This window comes from Capra hircus, chromosome 15, assembly GCF_001704415.2.
Source record: "Capra hircus breed San Clemente chromosome 15, ASM170441v1, whole genome shotgun sequence".
NCBI lineage: Eukaryota > Metazoa > Chordata > Mammalia > Artiodactyla > Bovidae > Capra > Capra hircus.
Window position 1 is genome coordinate 48,839,894 of NC_030822.1, and position 22,209 is coordinate 48,862,102.

General features: G+C 40.6%; 1 protein-coding gene across 1 annotated transcript in view; it reads right to left on the minus strand.

The window, feature by feature from the left end:
- The window catches only part of CRTAM (cytotoxic and regulatory T-cell molecule), a 28,530-nt gene continuing 8,848 nt past the window's right edge, over positions 2,528 to 22,209 (minus strand). Inside the window, exons 3-10 of the mRNA XM_013969576.2 lie at positions 19,941 to 20,093; positions 17,821 to 17,964; positions 16,251 to 16,412; positions 13,176 to 13,256; positions 10,453 to 10,530; positions 7,950 to 8,096; positions 5,743 to 5,829; positions 2,528 to 3,398 (exon numbers count right to left, since the gene is read on the minus strand). Coding sequence (XP_013825030.1) covers positions 3,268 to 3,398; positions 5,743 to 5,829; positions 7,950 to 8,096; positions 10,453 to 10,530; positions 13,176 to 13,256; positions 16,251 to 16,412; positions 17,821 to 17,964; positions 19,941 to 20,093 — 983 coding nt within the window. The 3' untranslated portion in view covers positions 2,528 to 3,267. The remainder of the gene's footprint in view (positions 3,399 to 5,742; positions 5,830 to 7,949; positions 8,097 to 10,452; positions 10,531 to 13,175; positions 13,257 to 16,250; positions 16,413 to 17,820; positions 17,965 to 19,940; positions 20,094 to 22,209) is intronic.

Consider the following 22,209-nt stretch of genomic DNA (forward strand, 5'->3'; position numbering starts at 1 on the left):
TACTTTTTATATATTATACTTGTTATATACTTTTTTATATTAAGAACAATTTGCCTTTTTTCCTTGTTCTTTTTCTGGTGTGGTGTTGATTGTTTTTCTTATTTTTAGAAGGTCTTTAGGATTTTACCACTTTCTCCACCCCCCAGCCTTTCACTTGCTATTTATTTATTTATTACCACGAGGCATTTATTTTTATATAGTCAAAGCTATCACTCTTCTTCTTTCATATTTTTGAATTTTGAGTCATGATGAGAAGTTTATCCCACTCCCAGGTTATAGACCTAATTTGTCTAAAGGTTAATTACCTATAGGTCTAAAGGTTAATTACCTATTTTTTTTCTGGTATTTCTATGGTTTCATTTGTATTTTTAAATATTCCATCTATTTGGATTTTATTTTTGGTTTATGATATCTTTATCAAGTTTTGCCTTTTTCTATATGGCTGCCCAGTTAGTAAAATGTTGATCTTTTCTTTTGAAAATCATTTGCGATGCCACCTTTATTGCATATAAAATTTTTATTTTACAGCATCAGTATTAATACATGTTCTTCTAATTGCTGCTTATTTTATTATGAGATGAGGTGACAGGGTTCATTAAAAGCTTTTCTATTTGGTTTTCTTCAATAGCAGTGGGCTATTGTGCATTCTTAGCTTTAAAGTTAAACTTCTGTATATCCAGTTATCAGGATGTTCTCAGTAAGGAGACCCAGGATTTAGTGGTCTCTGTGCCATTGTCTTAAACTAGTACAGGGAGAAACTAGTATTCTTATCTCACTTAGTCTTCACACTAATCCTGTGTGGTGGGAATTTTTATTCCCATTTTACAGATGAGGAAGCTTAAGATACAGGAAGTTATTCCGTGGCCAAAACTAACCACAACTTGGGAATAAAGAATTAGGGAAAAACAAAAGAAAGAGAGCGCACCCCCATTTTAAAGAATAATATTTGGGGAATTCCCTGGCAGTCCAGTCTCAATGTTGAGGGCCTGGGTTCAGTACCTGGTCAGAACTAAGATTCCACAAGCTGCAGCATGGCCAAAAAAAATAATAATACAGTGTAATATTAGTTATTGGTTTGATGTTTATCTCTAGTAAAGAGGGTAGCTTCATTTGAAAATTTCATCTGGATCTCTGAGGCTTAGTCTCCTTCAAACCACACTGAAAGTCACAGAGTCTAGTATTTTTCTAATGGGACACAAATTTTATTTCACAAATCAGGGCCTGGCTCAAAAGAGGTATCCTATCTTAATTAAAAATTGTGACTCATTCTTTTAGGGGATTGCAAAAGATCTGCTTCCACAAAGCTAAGTCTCTCTACAGTTAGGCAAGATATCTTCTTAAAAAAATAAACTGAGGCATTTAGGGAGAATATAAGAAGCTGTTGTTGCCTTAGTTTTGGTTTGCTTCTATATGAAAATGAGATGTAGAGCAGAAAAGGTGGGGAAAAATTATCATATTTGAACAGGTCTAGAGTAATGGTCAGTGACGACGAATTTGCTCATGAAGGCATTACAGGAAGGAAAAGGGCTTCTCTCTTAGTAGGTGCAACACTGTAAAAATAGAATTGCATTTCAGCTAGATCAAAACATTATTATAAATATAGCAAAGTACCATGACTTCACTTGGGGGAGGTAACAGGAAATTATGTTATTGGGTTAAATTAGTGGCCTTGTGAATGACTAGCAGTTCAAACTGTCCTCTTCCCCTGAGCGGAGCCTCCCTATTTGGTGTGTGCTAACTCTGTTGGGTAGTAGGATTTTTCTCTCTGTTATTTTTACCTAATGAGAGAGGCTTGCAGTCAGAGAATTTTGGTTTGGTTTTTCTTGAGTCATTGGAGAAGAAGTAAAATAAGCATCTTTTTGACTTAATCCCCGAAAGGTAAAACTAAGAAGGATAGAGGTTTCTTAGTTATTCTTTAGCTCTATTTTCCAATGAGCAGAAACGAGGAAACATGAAACACTACCTTAAGTTATATGTAAGGAATGAGATAGGATCCTACTCCAGCCTAAAGAGTCATCATGTCAACTTACAATGGTTTAGAGCAGCGGTCCCCCACTTTTTTTGGCACCAGGGACTGGTTTCATGGAAGACTTTCCACAGACCAGGGAGGCGGGGATGGCTTTGAGATGATTCATGTTCATTACATTTATCGGGCACTTTGTTTCTGTTATTATTACATCAGCTCAGATCACCAGGCTTTAGATCCCAGAGGTTGGGGACCCCTGGCTTAGAGGGAAAAGTACTTCATTCTGTCCTTATACCTTTCAGTAATTTTGTGATTTTTTAAAAAAAATTATCACAAGAAAAAAAAATCACAGCTGGATCTGGCCTCTGTAACAAATACAAACTCATAAATTTTATGTGTGGTAGAGCAGTATAGGGAGAAGTGGGGACAGCAGGTGGTATTATTTTAGAAGTAGTTTATTCAGACCCAAAGAATGAGACATGTCCTAAATGTTTTCACACATTTTCATGTGTAAAAGCGAAGGGAGGAAGTACACCTTGGAACAACCACTAGAAACACAAATACATAGTCAGCTCTTTATTAAATACTTTTTGAAAAGCATCTGTTAGATTAGTCATCAGGAAATTCAACTCATTATTTTCTTTTGTACATGTTTTTGGAACGAAGTGTCCTGGTAAAAATATGGCCTACCAGGTCAACTATTGTGATTTAGCAAGACAATTCTAAGAACACAAAATCTTTGGGTCTGCCTTGAACTTCCCTTAGGTCTTAGGACATGAACTTTGGGACCTTCATGTTCATCTGACTCATTCATGACTGGTTACAGCTGCTTAAAGTTCGTCTTGAAAGTCAGCTTCTAGGACTAGAGACCTTCTTTGGGTCCTTTTCATCCCAAATATCTTTATTTGGAAACCAGAAAGAAAGATTAAAAACAATTAAAAAAAATTTAAGTAGTTCTACTAGAGCCCAGCATCTTAAAATCTCCTGTTTCCTTTACACTAAGAATGTTAGCTGATCACATTGACCCTGATCCCAAAGCTTAGTAGAATCCTCCCGCTCTGAAGTAGTGTCAGGAATAATAAGTTCCATTCATTTCTTTTAAACTACAAAGCTTCATGTCCATGGGTTAGTCCTCACTTATTGCTCTGAGTCCCGGGGTGGTTTACTATTGGAGGACGCCATCTTGCATTGCACTCAAAGGACGTTTTTCATATGACGGTCATTAAGCGCCTTCTCCCAGGCTGCTCCACCGAGGTGATGATGAGGCTGCCTTGAAATCCTATTTTCTGTTGCAAGGCTCCCTACACGATGCTTTCTGGTATATAACTCAGCTCTCCTTTTAATTTTGAAGGTTGTGCCTTTTCCTTCGTCTTTGATTTTGCCTCCGAGTACAACTGTGTGATGTAGTTTATGCAGCCCTTAGAGCGGGAAGCTGAAAGAAAAACATGGCAAACCCAAACATTTAGTTTGAACAATGTTGCACCCATTTCTTTAAAACACGCGGATCGCCTTGTGGTGTTTGTAGGTCTGAATGTTTATGTTCAAAAACTCAAATCTGAAATTCACTGCTGTGTACACATGGTCTTGAATGCCCTGTTACAGCCTAATTTTCAAAAAGTCTTCTTATGTAAACATTATGCTCATAAACCTGAAATAAGGTTTCATCTCTGCTATCAAATAACGGATGTGTTGCTGGAAAAAAATACATTGCCTTTAACATGATTTCATACTGAAAGAAAAAGGGCTTATGGGAATAAGAGGTTTGGGGCAGCCCAATGAAAGCTCATGCATCTCTGTACATGGAGTCTAGAAGTGTCTCCAGAAGACAACGAGCAGAAATGGTAGAGTTGAAATGCTGGATTTGAGGGCGCTGAGGGAAAGAGGATGAAAGTGGGGCATCAGATCCCAGGAGACAGTGCAACCTCCCACAGCTATGGCAATCCTCCCACCCCAGGGAGTATGTACTGGGGTGGGGGACAGACCTTTCTGGGTAGAGAGTCCTGAGTGCACAGGCTTATTCTATTTAAAAAAAAAAAGTGTATTGAAATATATTAATAGTTGATTTATAATGTGTTAATTTCTTCTATGTAGGTGCTCATTTTAAATTTTCTTAAAGGTGAATTGAAAGGGCTTCTGCTTGCTCAGCAGCTGAACTGAAGGCTTTTCTTTTCCTGCTAAAGGTTACAGTTCTACTCACACTGTGGTTGTTGCTTCTTTTTTTGTGAAGTTTCTATCTTGTATTGATACATAGTGGTAAAGAACCTGCCAGCCAGTGCAGGAGACATAGGAGACACGGGTTTCATCCCTGGGTGGGAAAGATCCCCTGGAGGAGAAAATGGCAACCCACTCCAGTATTTTCCTGGAAAATTCCATGGACAGCGGAGCCTGGTGGGCTACAGTCCATGGGGTCACAAAGAGTTCACACAACTGAGCAACTGAGCCCTTACATTGGGGTATACCCAATTCTCAATGTTGTGATGGTTTCAGGTGCACAGCGAAGCTACACCCACTGCTCTGTCCCCCTTGCCTGGGGGAATGGGTGTAGGAAGCAACCCTGATTACACATTATACTGACGTCATTGAAACATGTGTTTCAGTGTAACAGCCTGTCGGCAGCTGACCCACACTTCCCACTCCCACCCCGGGTCTCACATACCCCACTCACTCGTGCCCCTCTTCCTAGTACAACAGCTAGTCTTTCTTCCATTTCACACCTTGCTAGGTCAAAACCAAAAAAACGCCAGAGGTGTTATGAAAGAAATAAATGCTTCTTATAAAGCCTCAAGAAAACCAATAGCAACTAGTGGCAAAGCTCACTGCATTGTCTTGCAACTTTGGGCAGGTGGAATAAGTTAATGTGCATGGAGGAAACCGGTTGGAAGGTGTAAGATTCTTGCTGTGCTCTATTCCTGGCTTCTGTCTGCTTTATCTTTGTCAAGAGTACACACAAACACATGCACACACACACTATTAGACTATTTATTCTTTTCATATTTTGCTTGAAGAACTGCAATAAAGTAATCCAAAAGACGTGAAATATTTCTGCTTAAATTTGTTAAGCCTTATATTCATTTGCATGAGAGCTAAGTTGCGTCAGTCGTGTCTGACTCTCTGCAACCCCCTGGACTGTAGCTTGCCAGGCTTTTCTGTCCATGGGATTTCCCAGGCAAGAATACTGGAGTGGGTTGCCATGCCTTTGTCCAGAGGATCTTCTCCATCCAGGGGTTAAACCTGCATCTCTCCTGTATCAGCAGGCGGGTTTTTTTGTTTGTTTTTACCACTAGCACCACCTCAAAAGCCCTATATTCATTTATTCAATACAAATTTACCAGACTCTCCACTTTTGATGTGGCAAGCCCTATGCTAGGATCTTAGGATACACATAGAGTAGACCCAATTGCTCACCACCTGGAGGTGTATTGTGGTAGCTAGATTAACACACCAAAAATGACAGCCTGGTGTGGGAAGTTCTTCATTGGTAAAGCTGTATATAGGATGCTGTGGTGCACAGGAGGGGCATACAGTCCAAGATGTACCTGTGCGTGACAGCAAGGACTCAGGGATGGCTCCTCAAAGGGGCTTACGTTCAGCTATGCAAACTTAACTGCTACTTTTTGGGGTTTTTTTTAGGTGTATTTCCTTAAGTTCTGTGAAATGATTTCGGTGATTTGCTTTTTCTTGAGCTAAAAATCAAACTTTGATTTTTCCTCTCCTCATGAAAGGCAACAAGTGAATGAACCTCATTTTTCATGTCTCAGGTCCCATAGTTGACTTACTTTGGCCATTTTTCTCTTGGGATGATGTTTCTTCATTATTTGACCTCGATCTGTAACTTTCTAGAGTGTACTCTGAAATCTCACTTTCTGCAAGAAGAAAAAATTGTTATTAATTTCTGGTGCCACAGACATCATCTGTATTTAGAAATGTACATTTGAGTAAGATTGTACCTGTTTTTATGTGATAGTAGACTTACCAATTCCTCCCCCGTACCTCATGTACTCATTAGTTCAGTAAATTATTTTTTAGTTTTACTGTGATTCTTACAGGCACTGTGCCACGCGTGCAGTATAAAAGTTGCCGACGTCAGATGACAGCATATTAGAGTCAAATACTGTCTTTTTGGGAAGAAACAATTCTAGTAGAGCTTAAAGAAGCATGGTGGGGGAGGCATCAGTGGGAGGTTTTGAAACAATACTGTGGCGATTGCCTGTTGTGTGGGTACAACTGGAAAGCCAGACCCTATATGTAGGTCTGTTTATGATAAAAATGTTAGTCCATCTGAATATCTCAAAAGATAGATATTAAACTAGGAAAAGCATTACTTAATTTTTTAAACTTTTTATTTTGTATTGGGATATAGCTGATTAACAATATTGTGATAGTTTCAGGTGAACAGTGAAGGGACTCACTCAGCCATACATACACTTGTATCCATTCGCCCCCAAACTCCCCTCCCATCCAGGCTGCCACATAACATTGAGCAGAGTTCCCTGTGCTAGACAGTGGGTCCTTGCTGGTGATCCATTTTAAACATAGCAGTATGTACATGTCCATCCAAAACCCCGTGACTATCCCTTCCCCACATCCTAACCTCTGGCAATCGTAAGTTCATTCTCTAAGTCTATGAGTCTCTTGCTGTTTTGTAAGTAAGTTCATTTTATTTCTTTTTAGATTCCACATATACGGGATGTCATATTAAGTCCTTCACTGTAAAGATGTGCACTTACTCCTCCTTCTTCTCTGTCTGACTGACTTCACTCAGCACCCAGTCTCTAGGTCCATCCGTGTTGCTGCGAATGGCATTATTTCATTGTTTTTAATGGCTGAGTAATATTCCATCATATAAATGTACCACATGAGAAGCAATACTTGTAAAAGGGTCAGAGCCAGTCAAAGATGTGTTAATAGTATTTTGCCGTAGAACATAATGCGTTCTCTGTCATTGGAGGTGTATGAGACATATATGGCTAAATCAGCAGTGTTCAAGAGCACCATCATACAAGGCACGTGTATAATTTACAATTTTCTAGCTGCCATTTCAAAAAGTAAAAGGAATCAGGTGAAATTGATATGTTTTTATTTAACTAGTAGATTCAATGCATTGTTATTAGACATATTCTTGTGTGTGTGTGTGTGTATGTGTGTGAACTGAGTCTTCAAAACTGGATGTGTCCAGCATATTAAAGTCAAATACAAATCCTTACAGCACCTCTCAAGGGTGCCTAGCCACAGTTCATGTGCTGACTAGCCGTATTATGGCTACTGTATTGAACAGTTCAGGTCTAAATAACCACTCAGAATTAAAGAAGGGATTTAATCTTGGCACGCATTTATGGAACAAACAGAGCAGATGGTTATTCTGGATAACTTCTACGGTCCCTTCTCTCTCTGATGTTGAGTCTATGTATTTTAATAGGTATGTTCTATGCTAGCTAAATAATTTTGTTTTTGTTTCCAACGATAACTTTTAAATCAGAATGCTTAGGGAAAATTGCGAACATATGGTTGACAGAAGCTGCATTCTTAGAGAGTAAGAATGGGCCCACACACAGTCTATTATATTCAACTCTTGACTGGTCAATCAGTCCTAGAATAGGAACTCCTTGAGGACAGGGATTTGGTCTGCCTTGTTGGCAGATGTGTTGTCAGTGCCTGGAAGAGTGCCTGGCACACGTGGGTGTTCAGTAAATGCTTATTGAATAAATGGATGAATATGCTCTCTATTTGGTACCCTTTTGTGAATAGAAGCCTCCACAATTTAATGCCATTTCCTAGAGCTACTCTAGTTTCTCTTGGTCATGCATTCTTTGACTGTAATCCCTGGAAGTTCACATCCTGCTCAGACAGATGGTATAGCATTGAATGGTGCACTGCTCTGATGGTACCGCATTGAATGGAAGAGCTTTAATTGACAGAATTTCCCTTTGGGCTGGCCAGTGGCTTCAGCACCTTGGAGCCTCTGTCAGGCTCTCTGCCCACTCACCTTTCTTCCATATCACATGTGCTTTCCGGAGTTTCATGATGAAAAGCTGGACAATGATAAACAGTATGAATATGAGGAAGGACACGAGGGTCAGCAGCAGGACGCCGCTCTTCTTCTTCGTCAGTCCCCCATATTGCCGATTTGCTTCTGCAGGGAAAATGCAAGGGCTTTAAACAGGCTGAGGGGTTTTTTGATCACTGAGGAATATATACAGTGTTTGCAAAATATAATGAAGGATAATAGCTGAGAGGAAAAGATGAGGAGCTTTACCCTGAAGGTAAAGAGTCACGTTATTCGTTCTCTGAAAATAAGCAAACAGGAATATAAACAAAGCAATTTCATGGGATGATTTGAAAAAGGTTTTTAAGTTACATAGATATTGGGCTAGTTATTTTTCATTTCTAGAGGAAACGTGAGGATATTGAAGTATAGTCAGAGAGTTCAAATTAGCTGTAAGGAATGGAGTTTTTAGCAAAGTGTAGTTAAGTAGCAAGAAAAGTTACTACGGAGTTTGAAAAACTCTGCAAATAAAATGAAATGTCATTAATCTTGGCTAGGTTAAATGTGGTCCCCCATGAATGCATCTGGAGATAAACCAGGTGAGCTCTTAAAGATCTTTCTAGTACTCTTATTTTTGGGGCTCTGCATTTGCAGAATGTCATTCACGGTCCCCTTCATCTCAACCAACATGCCATTAAGGAGTGCAACTACTCAGAGAAAACTGTGCTTGGAGCTGCTAAGGCACAATCCAATGATTTAGGGAGTAGTTCTCTCTAGATATAAACAAACAAGTTAATAAAAACAAACAGCAGTCCTGAGAACACCATTATAGAAAAAGACACTGTGTTCACTGCAGCATTATTTATAATAGCTAGGACATGGAAGCAACCTAGATGTCCATCGAGAGATGAATGGATAAAGAAATTGTGATACATATATATAGCGGAATATTACTCAGCCATAAAAAGGAACACACTTGCATCAGTGCTAATGAGGTGGATAAACCTAGAGCCTATTATCCTGAGTGAAGCAAGTCAGAAAGAGAAAAACAAATATTGTAGATTCACGCATATATATGGAATCTAGAAGGATGGTACTGATGATCCTGTTTGCAGGGCAGCACTGGAGATGCAGGCATAGAGAACAGACCTATGGACACAGGGAGGGGGGCATGGAGAGGGCGGGACGAGTGGAAAGAGTCGAGTGGAAACATACACATGACCATATGTAGAATATGACTCAGGGAACTCAAACCGGGGCTGTGTGACAACCTAGAGGTATGGGATGTGGTGGGAGGGGGGAGGGAGGTTCAAGAGGGAGGGGACTTTTGTATATATATGGCTGATTCATGTTGATGTATGGCAGAAACCAGCACAATACTGTAAAGCAATTATCCTTCAATTAAAAAAACAAACAGCAGTAAGATAACTGTGCCAGATTCTAGACCCACATATGTTATGTATAATAATGTGTTCAGGGGTTCCGAGGCTGGCAGGGTCCTTGAGCTGGTCAGAAAAGTGTCCGGCGAGGAGGCTGGTCTTGAAAGAGGGGTAAGGAGAAGGTGACGTGGATTTCCTTTCATCGGGGCAGTTAGGGCAGGGCCATCAAAATGAGATGGAAAGTTATCTGAGAAAAATGTGTATTCTGGTCAGGACTTCACAGAGACAGGGCCGCAGAGGGAGGTGGTAGAGAGCACCTCTGGAGGCCTGAAGGCTCAGGCTCTGCACTGTGAATGGTGAGCCATAGCAGTTTTCTGATCACTGGGGTAGAGGGTGCAAAGGGGTGTTTTGATAGTAGGATGCTGAAAAATCACAGCAAGAGAAGTTGAAATTACAATACTTTATGCAGGACATGATGGGGGCCTGCATCAAGGAGGTGGCTGTGCTTGCGGACAAAAGAGAAGACTCAAAACTCTTTGGGAACCTATTGATTTTATATGTGTGCGTGTGTGTGTCTATATACACACACGTATATGTGTGTGTTTTGGGCCTGTGTGATGTTTTGGGAAGTCGATTTTGTGGGAAAAGGTGCTGTTCAGTTTTTAGCCATGTTGAGTTTGAGGAACTGGCAGAAAACTCAGCCAGAGATATGTGGGAAATGGAATAAGACAGGGATTCTTGCTTGGGAGAATGTTCTGGAAATGCAGGTATGTAACTCTTCTGTTTGACGGCAACAGAAATACTCTTGGGAAGGGGGAAACTCTTTAAGGATTAAGGCAATAACCAGGGATGGAGAAGTAGAATCAAATCTATATAGAAGAAGTCAGAGGAGGAGGGGACGTGAGCTAATGGACATGAGGAGGAGTGGTGAGCAAAGTAACAGGACCAGACAGAGTAAGTCAGGGAAGCCAGGCAGATGACTAGGTCAAGGAACAGGTCAAGGGATAAGGGAGTGATTAACCAATAAAAAGGTCAAACATAATGAGGACTGAAAAATTCTACTGGATGTATTGATTAAGAGGTTAAAAGTCAGTTCTAAGTAAATAAGTGTTGGGGACACTTACCAGTGGCCAAATGAGAGACTTGAGTGGTTTGTTCTTCCTCTTCCTTGTCAATCTCTGACGTACTAGAATCTTCCATTACTGCAACCAAGATGAAAGTAAGACATGAGGTATTCGTATGACAGTGTATGTGCTATGTGGTATATATGCACATATTCATCCCAAAGCACCTTTGGAAACCAAATTGAAAGATCCTCATTCAAAACAATATCACTTTGGAACTACTGACTTCTTCCAAAAATTGTTGCAAATGGTCAGTTTCACTTTTTTTTTCCTTAAAGAGTCACTCAGTTGTATCCCATTCTTTGCAACCCCATGGACTGTAGCCTGCCAGGCTCCTCTGTCCATGGGATTTCCCAGGTAAGAATACTGGAATGGATAGCCATTTCCTTCTCCAGGCGATCTTCCCAGCCCAGGGATGGAACCCGGGTCTCCTGCATTGCAGGCAGATTCTTTACCATCTGAGCCACGAGGGAAGCCCTTCTTTTTTCAAGGTGAATGTTTAATGAACACTTTCTCTGTGCCAGACCTTAAACTGACCATTTGGTATATATTACTTCTCACTATAGGTCTGAGCAAACAGGTCTCAGTTCTATAGCAGATAAGTGGCAGAGCCAATATAAAAACTCAGAATCCCAAATTTAAAACATTATATTTCCTCCCTGAACCAGGTCTATTAGTTGAAGCAGTTTTAGGATGCTTCAGGGCTGAATATTGAAGAATGGTACCTTAAGCCTGGTGAATAGAAATCCTACAACCTGAAATGCACAAAGCAGTGATTTTTATGTTGAAAACTGGCTCAGTTGCCATTCAGCCCAATGCTTGCTTCCTCCTTAGAAATAGGGTATACTATGATGATTTTGCGAGGTAAGAGAAATTAAAAAAATAAGATTCTTTTTTCCGATTTTGTTGTTTCTTTTCCCTGTTTTTTTTCCCTCCTCTGCACTCTTGGTTTGTAGCCCATTGCTCAGCGCCACCATGTGGGCCCTGAGAGGAATGAAACCACCCCTTCTCTTGAAAATGGGTATTATTAACAGTAATACAATCGTAGAAATTGAAAGCTGAAAGGAATTTTAGAAACCATATTTCTTACATCTTCTGTTCTATATGAAAAAGCAGAGGAGAAAATTGAGTTATTCGGTAGTGGTGTAAGCCGATTTAAAGACAAATAGATTCTAAACACGTTTAAAAATATTGGTTTATTTAACCAAGGTATGTGGCTGTTCCACTTCATAATATTTTCAATTTCCATTGCCCTGCAGAAAAAGTATATATGTATGTATGGTACATATATATTTATCAGTGCCTAAAGAACCTAAACATTTACTTTTAAGTATTAGTGAAGATAAACATTTAAAAAATGTGGTCTGATACTCAGAACTGTGGACATGATAGTGATATGAAAGCACTTCTCCCACCACACAATTTTCGAGAGACTCTGTTGAAACAGAAAGAGGACATGTGGAGATTTATGCCTTTCTGAATGAAGCTTACGGTCGTGTTCAAAGCACCGTGACAGCTGCATGCACGCATTCACTCATCCTGCACGTTTTGTGAGTACCTGCTACTGGCAGGTATCCAGCTAGGCAACATACAAAGATAAGTTAAATATATGATCATTGCCCAGAGTTAATCATCTAGTGGTTCACTGTCTAACCAAGCTGGGATTATAAACCAGGTTTTCTAAATTCTCCTTCATTTATAGTTCAATCCTGTCATCAAACACTGAGTTCTTAAATATATTTTAGCACTCAGAATGTTACATTTCTATACTTTGGAGGTGTGTACAGTAAGCTTGAAAAACACACATTTTTGCTTCTGTGTGTGTGGTTTTTTTTTTTTTTTAACCTCACTGATGAAAGAAAAGGAAATTAAAAAAATAAAATGCATATGGTAAGTTGAGGAAACAAAACAGGAGCTGGTGGCTCAGTGGTTAAGAATCTGCTTGCCAGTGCAGGGGACACGGGTTCGATCCCTGATCCAGGAAGATCCCGCACGCCGTGGAGCAACTAAGTCTGTGCGCCACAGCTACTGAGCCCAGGCTCTAGAGCCCGGGAACTGCACCTGCTGAGCCCACATGCCCCAACTACTGAAACCCAAGTGCCCCAGAGCCACTCTGCAGCAAGAGAAGCCACCGCAGTGAGAAGCCCCCACTGACTGCAGCTAGACAAAGCCTGTGCGCAGCAACTAGGACCCAGCACAGCCAAGTCAATAAGTAAAACTGTAAGAGCAAAACAGAACTATCTGAGTTCTTGACAACCAAGTAACTGATGAGCCTTCAAGGGTGACTTTGCTATTCAATGACAACAGCAAAACTCCAGCTCCTGCATGTTGCGCTTTGCTGTTATCAAGTCTTTATTTTGTGTTTGGTCTGTTCTAGATGGAAGAACAAAGAAATGAGTCTCCTATAAGTGAACCCAACCTTGCCTTTTACCACGGAGGGATTCAGATGTCACAGTTGTATGTGTATGCCTGTGTGTGTGTGAGAGAGAGAGAAAGAGAACTTACAAGGTGTTAGTTACTCTGAAGCCCCTCCCACTCACTGAACTCTCTGAATAAGGTGCTTCTCCTGGTCACCATGAAGCTGGAGCCAGTTGGAAGGAGCCTTCTATGGTCTTATTACAAATTAAAAGAAAAAAAGACGTTCTTGAAACTTAGAATGGGAAAAGTGACCTTCCCAGAGAATCATAATTTTTTTAAAAAGTTTTAATGTTTTTGATACTTACCAGTGCTATTGGGCTGCTGAGGGTCTTGAGAGGATAGAGAGCTTGTCTCCAGGGCAGCTGACGTTGTCTCTTGATCAGTAACTAGGAAAGGGGAAAAACAGAATTCCGCAACTACAGAGAGCAATTTTACCCACATTGTGCTCAGTACAGCAGATTGGAGAATATGCTTGGCTGCTACCTGCTTGTGGAGGTTCTGCAGAAACCGCAGAATTAGGTGTTCTGCAGCCCTTGTGCTGGTGTTTGAATCTACATCCCGCTGATTGTCCATCTGCTAAACTGCCTGGCTTAGAAGCGTAGCAGGCTGGACCTCTGTGGAGCAGTGCATTGGGCAGTGGTGGGCAGACTGTTCATCTCTATCTGTATCTCCCTATTAATACTTATTAATCTGTCTATCTACTTAATCGCATATCTACCTGCCTATTTATTAGGTGGCTTTGGAGTCAGTGTCAGAGTGGGCTGAATTCCAATGCTGATCCTTGCCTGCCAATGATTAAATTTGGACCAGGTCCCTAATCTCTCATATGCAAGGCTTTCCCTTACTTGTAAAATGGAGGTACTAATACATTCACCTCTCGGAGTTTTTTGGTGAGAATAAATGATTTCATTTGTATGATATGTGTAGCCCCAAACCTGACTATTCATTAAGAGGCTTACCAAATGCTCTTGTAGACTATAAAATCAATGGTTAGGAATGTACCTAGAGGTTCAACTTAGCATAGGTTTGATCAGTCAACGAACAGGCCTGCAACCAGGGAGCTTATAAAAACAATGCCTGTTAATTTACAAATATTGATACTGATCTGTAATATCTTCATGGAATCTGTGAGTGCTTTCCAGTCTTTCATTTAATCAAAGGATTTTTCTGTGGCTTTTAAATTATTTTCTTAATCAAACACTAAAAATTTAAAACTATAAAGATGCCTGAATCACATGCCAGCGGCTCTGAGAAAAGAAGAACCACTAAGGAGACACTGGAGAAATAGTAAAACAGATCACAAGGCTAAAGTGAGCTCTGTGGCCACAAAGAGGCCAGAGAAAATTGAAGAGAGGAGAAGTCGCCTGCAGTGAAAAGCTTGAAGACAAGTCAAATAGAAGAGCTGGAAGCAGATTACAAGATAAGGATAATGTGGCAACTACTGGGGACACAGAGAATAAAATTTATCGACAATGATTAAGATCTAGAATAATGTATACTATATGAGTTCATATAATTACATAATTATGTACAAAATAGGTTATATATATATTACATATACTATATTCTATACACATTGTATATATTGTGTGTATATGCCATAGTGTGTGCATACAATTGTCACATATATATTCAATAGTCTGTGTATGTATATATATATACATACATACATACATATATATATATATACACACACACACACTGTGTATGTATAGAACTATGGCCATCCAGGAGGAGAAGCTGTGATTTCTCCTTCAGCAATAATTTTGGTAGATGGTTTGAACAATTGCTGAAAATTAAAATATATATTTATTGATATTGTTGGTTCTTTTATTTAAAATCTGAACATCTTTCAGAGCCATTTAGGTAAAAAAAGCCGCATTTTCTCTTTGGAGACCCTCCCGCCTCCCCCTGTGCCCTAGACTCCCTTCCATGGCTGGGGGTGGAGAATGAGGAGGGGGATGAGTGACTGAGAGGAAAGAATATTTACGTCAGATTACAGCTCCGCCCAATCTGGGGGCCGTGATTCTTCTAAACCCAGCTTCCTCAAGACCTACTTTTGGTTTGATGGGAAAGTGACCGGCGGAGAGCACAGGGTAGCGAGTGGGGAGTTGCTAACCACAGCGCCAGCCCCCGCAGAGCAGCAGGAGAGCTTTCTCACAGTGAGGTTCCTGTTCACAAGCACCTTTCCTCATCCGTTATTTCATTCGATACAGAGCTTTTTCAACAAACTCATGGTCATCCAGCAGCTTCCTCTTTCACTAGGGTGAGGGAATGCTTATCCTTCAGGAATCTCTTTTCACACCGGGAGTGCTCACTCGTGTCCAACTCTTTGGGACCCCATGGACTAGCCCGCCAGGCTCCTCTGTCCACGGGGTCCTTCAGACAAGAGCACTGGAGTGGGTTGCCATGCCCTTTTCCAGGGTCACACTGAGAAGTACCTTATAAAGTAATGAAGGTTGGGGTCCTATGAATGATAGATGTGTGATGCCCGCTACTTCTCAGAGGCCGCTTCTTGGCTCAAAACGTTTTATATAGTTTTTAAACTAATTCTTAAACCTTTGGTGATGGGATCAGGGAACAGAGATTCTGAAAATGGAGGCAACCCTTCTTCACATTTAATGTTTGATTTCTTTTCATTTTTATTATTCTTAATTTTTGGTGTTCTCAAAATATTTTTTTAAAGATTTTTTTTAATGTGGATCATTTTCTAAAGTCTTTATTGAATTTGTTACAATACTGCTTGTTTTATGTTTTCATTTTCTGACTGTGAGGCATATGGGATCTTATCTCCCCGACCAGGGATTGAACCTGCACACCCTGCGTCGATCGGAAGCTGAACTCTTAACCAATGGGCCACCGGGGAAGCCCCTGCTCAGAGTATTAACATGGGTAGACTATGTTCTCTAAAACAGTTATAACAAAATAAATCTAAAGCATAGTCATGACTTAATGTGGGTACATGATTGCTAACATACAATGATCTTGACAAGTTTAGATTTACTTCAGTCAGTTTTATCCCCTTGGGGATTAAGTACAGGGATGTAGTAAGCTTCACATGGTCTCTCCAAAAACATGACTGCAATAAAACTATTTTAGGTCAAGTTATGCCAGCTGTCATGATCAAAAAACAAGCATGACCCTGCTTGCATATGGCACTCTGTTAGGCTTTCTACACAACTGGGATTCTTCTGTGTTGGAACAGTAACTCTGTCGCCCAGCTGGAGAAATTTCAATCATGAAAGAAATTTGTTATTTAAAAAAGCTTTGTGGACAGTGAGCTCACTCTGAAGGACTTTTCCTAATCTATTTCATCTTGTTTGATAGTGTGATATAAGGTTAATTTAAGATAATCAAAGACAGCCATTGGTGGTTCTTACCCAGATCTGCAAACCGAAAAGGTGCTACCAATTTTCTTCCTTGCAGGCCTTTGTGTCGGATAATGCAGCTTGCTGTTGAGTTTTTGCCATATGAGTGGACTGTCAGTGTGCTGGTGCTATTACACTTCTTCCCATCAGTTTCATATTCATGGTGGGTTTCACCTGTGAAACAATTTGAAGTGTGTGTGAGGTCGTGACAGTTTAATGCTATTGGGTGGCATGGTTCTCTGAGAAACCAATGCCCTTGACATCTTGGCAAACCTGTTAGTCTTCTAACCTCACTCTAATTTCCCTCAGCCACCTGGGACGTGCTTGGCCCCATTCCCAAAGAGAAGCAAATGAACAAGAGTGGATAATTTCCTATAAACCCTGTACTACTGGAAAAAAAAAAATCCAAAGCTTATCATGGTTACACAAGAAAGACAGCCTAATGTGGAACACAAAGACCCAAGACCTTACTCAGGTTGAATGAATAAAGCAGATTAAAGAAAGGTCTAGAATTGGCAGTGGACTGAACCTATAAATTGAATGAAATGTATGTTGAATCAGTTCCCAAGCATGACAGTTGGTTATCCTGCTTCAGTTAAAAGGCTCAAAGCTTAGGTTTTTGTTGTTGCTGCTGTTATCAGAATAGTTTTATCTGCCATAGGGAGTATGACATGATACTCCATTGTTCAAGCAAGATCTTATATGTTCCAATTGCATGTATTATGTTACATATATATTTTTAGAAATGTATTTATTTATTTGGCTGTGCCAGGTCTTGGTTCTGGCATGTGGGATCTTTAGTTGAGTCATGCAGAATGTTTAGCTGCAGCATGTGGGATTTAGTTCTCTGATTAGGGATTGAACCCTGGACCCCCTGCTTTGGGAGCATGGAGTCTTAGCCACTGAACCACCAGGGAAGTCCTAAACATATTTTGAATTCTGTGTCTGATACAAAGTTCATGCTCAGAGGTACAGGTAATAGCTATATTATGTCTTTTATGAAATTTTGTTGTTGTTGAGTCACTGAGTCGTGTCTGACTCTTTGCAACCCCATGGACTGCAGCATGCCAGTCCTCCCTGTCTCTCACTATCTTCCAGAGTTTGCCCACGCTCATGTCCATTGAATCAGTGATGCTATCCAACCATCTTATCCTCTCCCGCTCTTCATAAAATGAAACTATATGCAGTGACATTGTTCAGTCACTCAGTTGTGTCTGACTCTGTGACGCCATGGACTGCAGCATGCCAGGCTTCCCTGTCCTTCACTATCTCTCGGAGTTTGCTCAAACTCATGTCCATTGAGTCTATGAAACCATGATATTTAATACATGTACCATTTTAGGTTTCTACCTTGTTTTAAACAAAAGCATGTAACCATGTTATTTGTGTTGAGGCTTTCAAGAATAAGGCATAGTATCGATTGGTTTATAAGGATAATTTGTCTGGAAAAAGATGGATGAAATATTGAATGGGGTTTTCTGGCACTTTCTGCCACCAGAGGGTGCCAGAACATTTAAAAATTCCTTAAAAATATAAATAGGAAGGAAAACAAAGGAGAAAAGAGAATGGTTTCTTCACTTACCATAGAGCTCCATGCCATTCCCTAAGAGCCAGGTTATCCGTGGAGGGGGCTTGTTTCTCATGGTGGAGCATTTCAGTACGACGTGTTCTTCTCCGTTGTGCGTCTTGATAACTGAAACTTGCAGGGTTGGCGTGACAGGAGTTGCTAGAAGAAAATTGATTTTTCTCTGCTTAATTAGCTGGTCTACATACCTCAGCAAAGCACAGAGCCTAATAATCTGTAGGGATCATTGTAGGGGGTGGTCTAAATAATGGCATATTTTTTCATTTGACCTTTCTCAGAATATAGTTAAGGGGATTTTATGTACTTGTAAAGCTACGCTGGCTGTCATCAGAATATTTGTCACCCGGTGTGTGATTAGTCTCTGGAAATTCCCAAGTAGACTATGTTACAACAGTAATTCTTAAATTTTATAGATGAGTATATTTGAGTGGTAGAACACGAGGTGAGGAATAGAAGCTGGAATTCTGGTCCCATCTCTGTCACCAACTATTTGTAAGAACTTGGATAAGTCCCACAACCTCTTGGTGTATCAGTTTCCTTGTCTGAGTCGTGAAGGAGTTGGTTTATGGGTTGGCTGTTTGAGCTCTAAACTTTCATGAGTCTAGGACTCACCTCAGTATAAGTTACTTCTGTCCCCTCCTCCCATCAAAGAGGCATTTCTCTAAAGGGCCCATCAGCCTGATTTCTTTTTACTTCTGTCTAGGAAAGTTTGCCTGGAAAATCCCATGGACGGAGGAGCCTGGTAGGCTGCAGTCCATGGGTTGCTACGAGTCGGACACAACTGAGTGGCTTCACTTTCACTTTTCACTTTCATGCATTGGAGAAGGAAATGGCAACCCACTCCAGTGTTCTTGCCTGGAGAATCCCAGGGATGGGGGAGCCTGGTGGACTGCCATCTATGGGGTCACAGAGTCGGACACGACTGAAGCGACTTAGCAGCAGCAAGAAAGTTTTTTCAGATAGGCTTATATCTTCTTCTCTGTTCTACCTCACACTGTGGGGTACAGAATGGGACCCTTTAACATCTATTTACTCATCCATCTGCCATTAAGACATTATGAAGTCCGTTCCAAGTATGTACTAGATGCTGGCAATACAAATGTGGGAAAGACGAGGCCCCTCAAAGAAGAGCATGGTGATAAAAGCAGCCCCCTAAACTGCTCACTGAGAGATCACGTATCAGGTGCAGTGACAGAGGTAGGCATGGGGTGTTGTGAGAGGTGTTATGAGAGCCCCAGTAGAGCACAGACTTGGCCTGACCCAGAGTGATGTTGTGGGTGACCAGCAACATGAGGGAAAGGTGACCCCAAAGCTGAGTCTCGTTGCTTCTCAGAACCCCTAGGGAGCCACTCCTTCCCAGAGACTTTGTCACTGTGCCTTTATTTTATGGCAGGTACCACACTCAACTAATGCAAGAAGAGGAGTCTTAGGAACTCCTTGTGTGATATGTAGAATTATGGTATTTAGAGATCAATAAAAGGCAGTGTTTAAAACTGATCTGTTCTGCTACAAAAAGCAAAAAAGTCAAGATAGTAAGACTTAACACTGAACACAAAGGACCATCTGCAGAACTGAGCAAGTTCCAGCTGTCACTTCCTAGCCAAGCCTCCCAACCCCATCCCCCAACAGAAGAGAGGAACTTGTTTTGCAGAGGGTGTGAGCCGACTGTCCAGCAGAGTTACATCTGAATATATTTGATCTTAGGATATGCTGTCAGAAGTTTCTGCTAGATGTATGTATGTGTTTTGCCTTCCTGAACAACTGTGCAAACTCCTTGTGGGCAGAGATTGTGCCTAATTCATCTTTGATTCCTTGCAGCCCAGTACAGTGCCTGGCACAGAGTCACAGTTCAGCCAATACGAATTCTCTTTCCTTTTAGTTCCCTGCAGAGAAAATTTAGTTGATGCCAAAGACGATTTTCACAAACTCACATTTACTCTGGGACTTGCCACTCAAATTGCTCCTTTCTGTTTTGTCTCAACGAAGATGGCAGAGTTGCCAGGAAATGCCTTGCTGCAGGCAACATTTTTAAATTATAATATTGAGTTTAAAAATGAGATATCCTGTTCCTAAGTGTATCGCTCCCAGGCTGGGTTTACTGGCTTTCAGGCACCTACCTAACACGATCACTTTCACTTCCTTTGTTCTCACGGACTTGCCGTAGTGCAGACACTTGTACACGCCTTCATCATGCTGTGTTACCTTCAGCACGCTGATGGAGAGCTGATTGGAGGAGTGATGAAGAAGCTGGTATTTGGAACTTTTTAAAGCTGTACAAGAGGGGACAAGAACTGTTATAAGGAGAAGTATCAGATGAATGCAGACTCTCAGTGGATGGATTTTTCACAGGAATAGCTTTTGATTATCACACTTTAAGGGAATGGATGTCTCATCTTTAACTGAGCTGCCTTCCAAATTCTAGTGTTACCAACTGGAGACCTCTCAATAGTTTGAAGTTAGTTTAGGAAATAAAGTATTTTAATACTAAGATCTGTGAAATAAGCAGTTTTATTTACGCTGGTAGGAAGTTATGAACCCTGGGCTGGCAAAGGGTTCAGGTGGCAGGAGGATCTTAAATAATTTTTTTTTTTACATTATGTATATGCCCCAGTGTAATTTGTCTTAGAAATCCAGTTCTCTGTCTTGTCATACACAGCATTGTGATGCAATTATACTCCAATTAAATTAAAAAAAAACTATTGGAAAGCTATCCATAATTATCACTATTTAAATTTTATAGTCATATGAATAAGATTGGAACAAAAATAGTTGTCAAATTGATTTGATGACAAAGCTGTAAAATCTACTGTTCTTACAATTTCATATGACAATGAATAACCAAGATATGTTTAGAAGAAAAGTTCATTATTATTTGAAATTTCCCAAAGAGTATGTAGTACTTTCAGATGTTTAGGGAATGGCAAAAATAAACAAAAGCAACAACAAAACAAAACCAAAAAACCCCCACAAGAACATAAAATCTCCCACAGTTCCAGAAAGTTCTAGCCAACAGCAAGTATTCCTTTTGATTCTGTCTTGATCTGGGATTTTCATCTCAAGTCAAAGGTCCCTTAGCGAATCAGAGGCTCCTGAAATGAGTGGTTTTCTTTCTTTTTTTCTAATGTTAAGATTTATAATGTGAACAAGCCTAAAATCATTAAACCTCAATTGGCTGACCAAGGAAGGTTGTTTCTCATCTGAAATAATGGTTATGGTGTCCTGGGACACTGAGGTTCCCTGAGCTGGAATCCAGGTGTTCTCAGCCTCAGCACTACTGACATTTGGGTCCATAATTCTCTCCTGGGTGAGAGTACGGGGGGCTATACTCTGCATTATGCATGTTTAGCAGCGTCTCTGGCTGGCAACCCGCTCCAGTACTCTTGCCTGGAGAATCCCATGGACGGAAGAGCCTGGTGGGCTACAGTCCACGGGGTTGCAGAGTGGGACACAACTGAGCGACTTCACTTTCACTTCACTGGTCTCTCTCCCTAGAGTCCAGATCCCCATGCCTTTTCTCAGTTATAACAACCAAAACTATCCCATTGTCAAATATCCCGTGGAGGGCAAAAAAATACCCTTGAGGGAGAACCAGCACGCTAGATCAGGGCATTTGAGAATGTCCATCTTCTCCCAGTGTTACTGTTGTCATTTAGTTGCTCGGTTGTGTCTGACTCTTTGTGACCGCATGGGCTATAGCCCGCCAGGCTCCTCTGTCTGTAGAATTTCCCAGGCAAGAAGACTGGAGTGGGTTGCTATAGCTTTCTCCACGGGATCTTCCCAACCCAGGGACTGAACCTGCATCTCCTGCCTTGGCAGATGGATCCTTTACCGCTGAGCCACCAGGGAAGCCCAGTTTAACCAAAACAAAAGCAACAGAAAGCATTATTTAACAGAATTCTCCTTAAAGGTCTCCTCTCAGAACTTTTATCAATTAATATGTACTTATTCTATTGGAATCTAGTTGGTTTAGCTTAAAAGAATATATTTAGTTATTTTATAGTGAACCTATCAATTGTTATCATATTTTCTAAAGCACATCAAGTTTTTCTAGAGGGTCTGCTTTTACAAAGCAGAATGAAATTTGCTGTGTTGGATACTTTCCCAAGCATTTGGTAATTAGGAGTATTAAATGGAGATATAAAATGGTCTCATTATCAGGACTTCCCTGGTGGTCCAGTGGTTACGATTTTGCCCTCCAATGCAGCAGATACAATATTTGATCCTTGGTCAGGGAGCTAAAATCCCATATGCCTTGGGGTCAAAAATCCAAATCATAAAAACAGAAGCAATATTGTAACAAATTCAATAAAGACTTTAAAAATGGTCCACATTAAAAAAAAAAAACTTAAAAAAAATCCAGTGTTTAAAAAAAATAGTCTCATTATA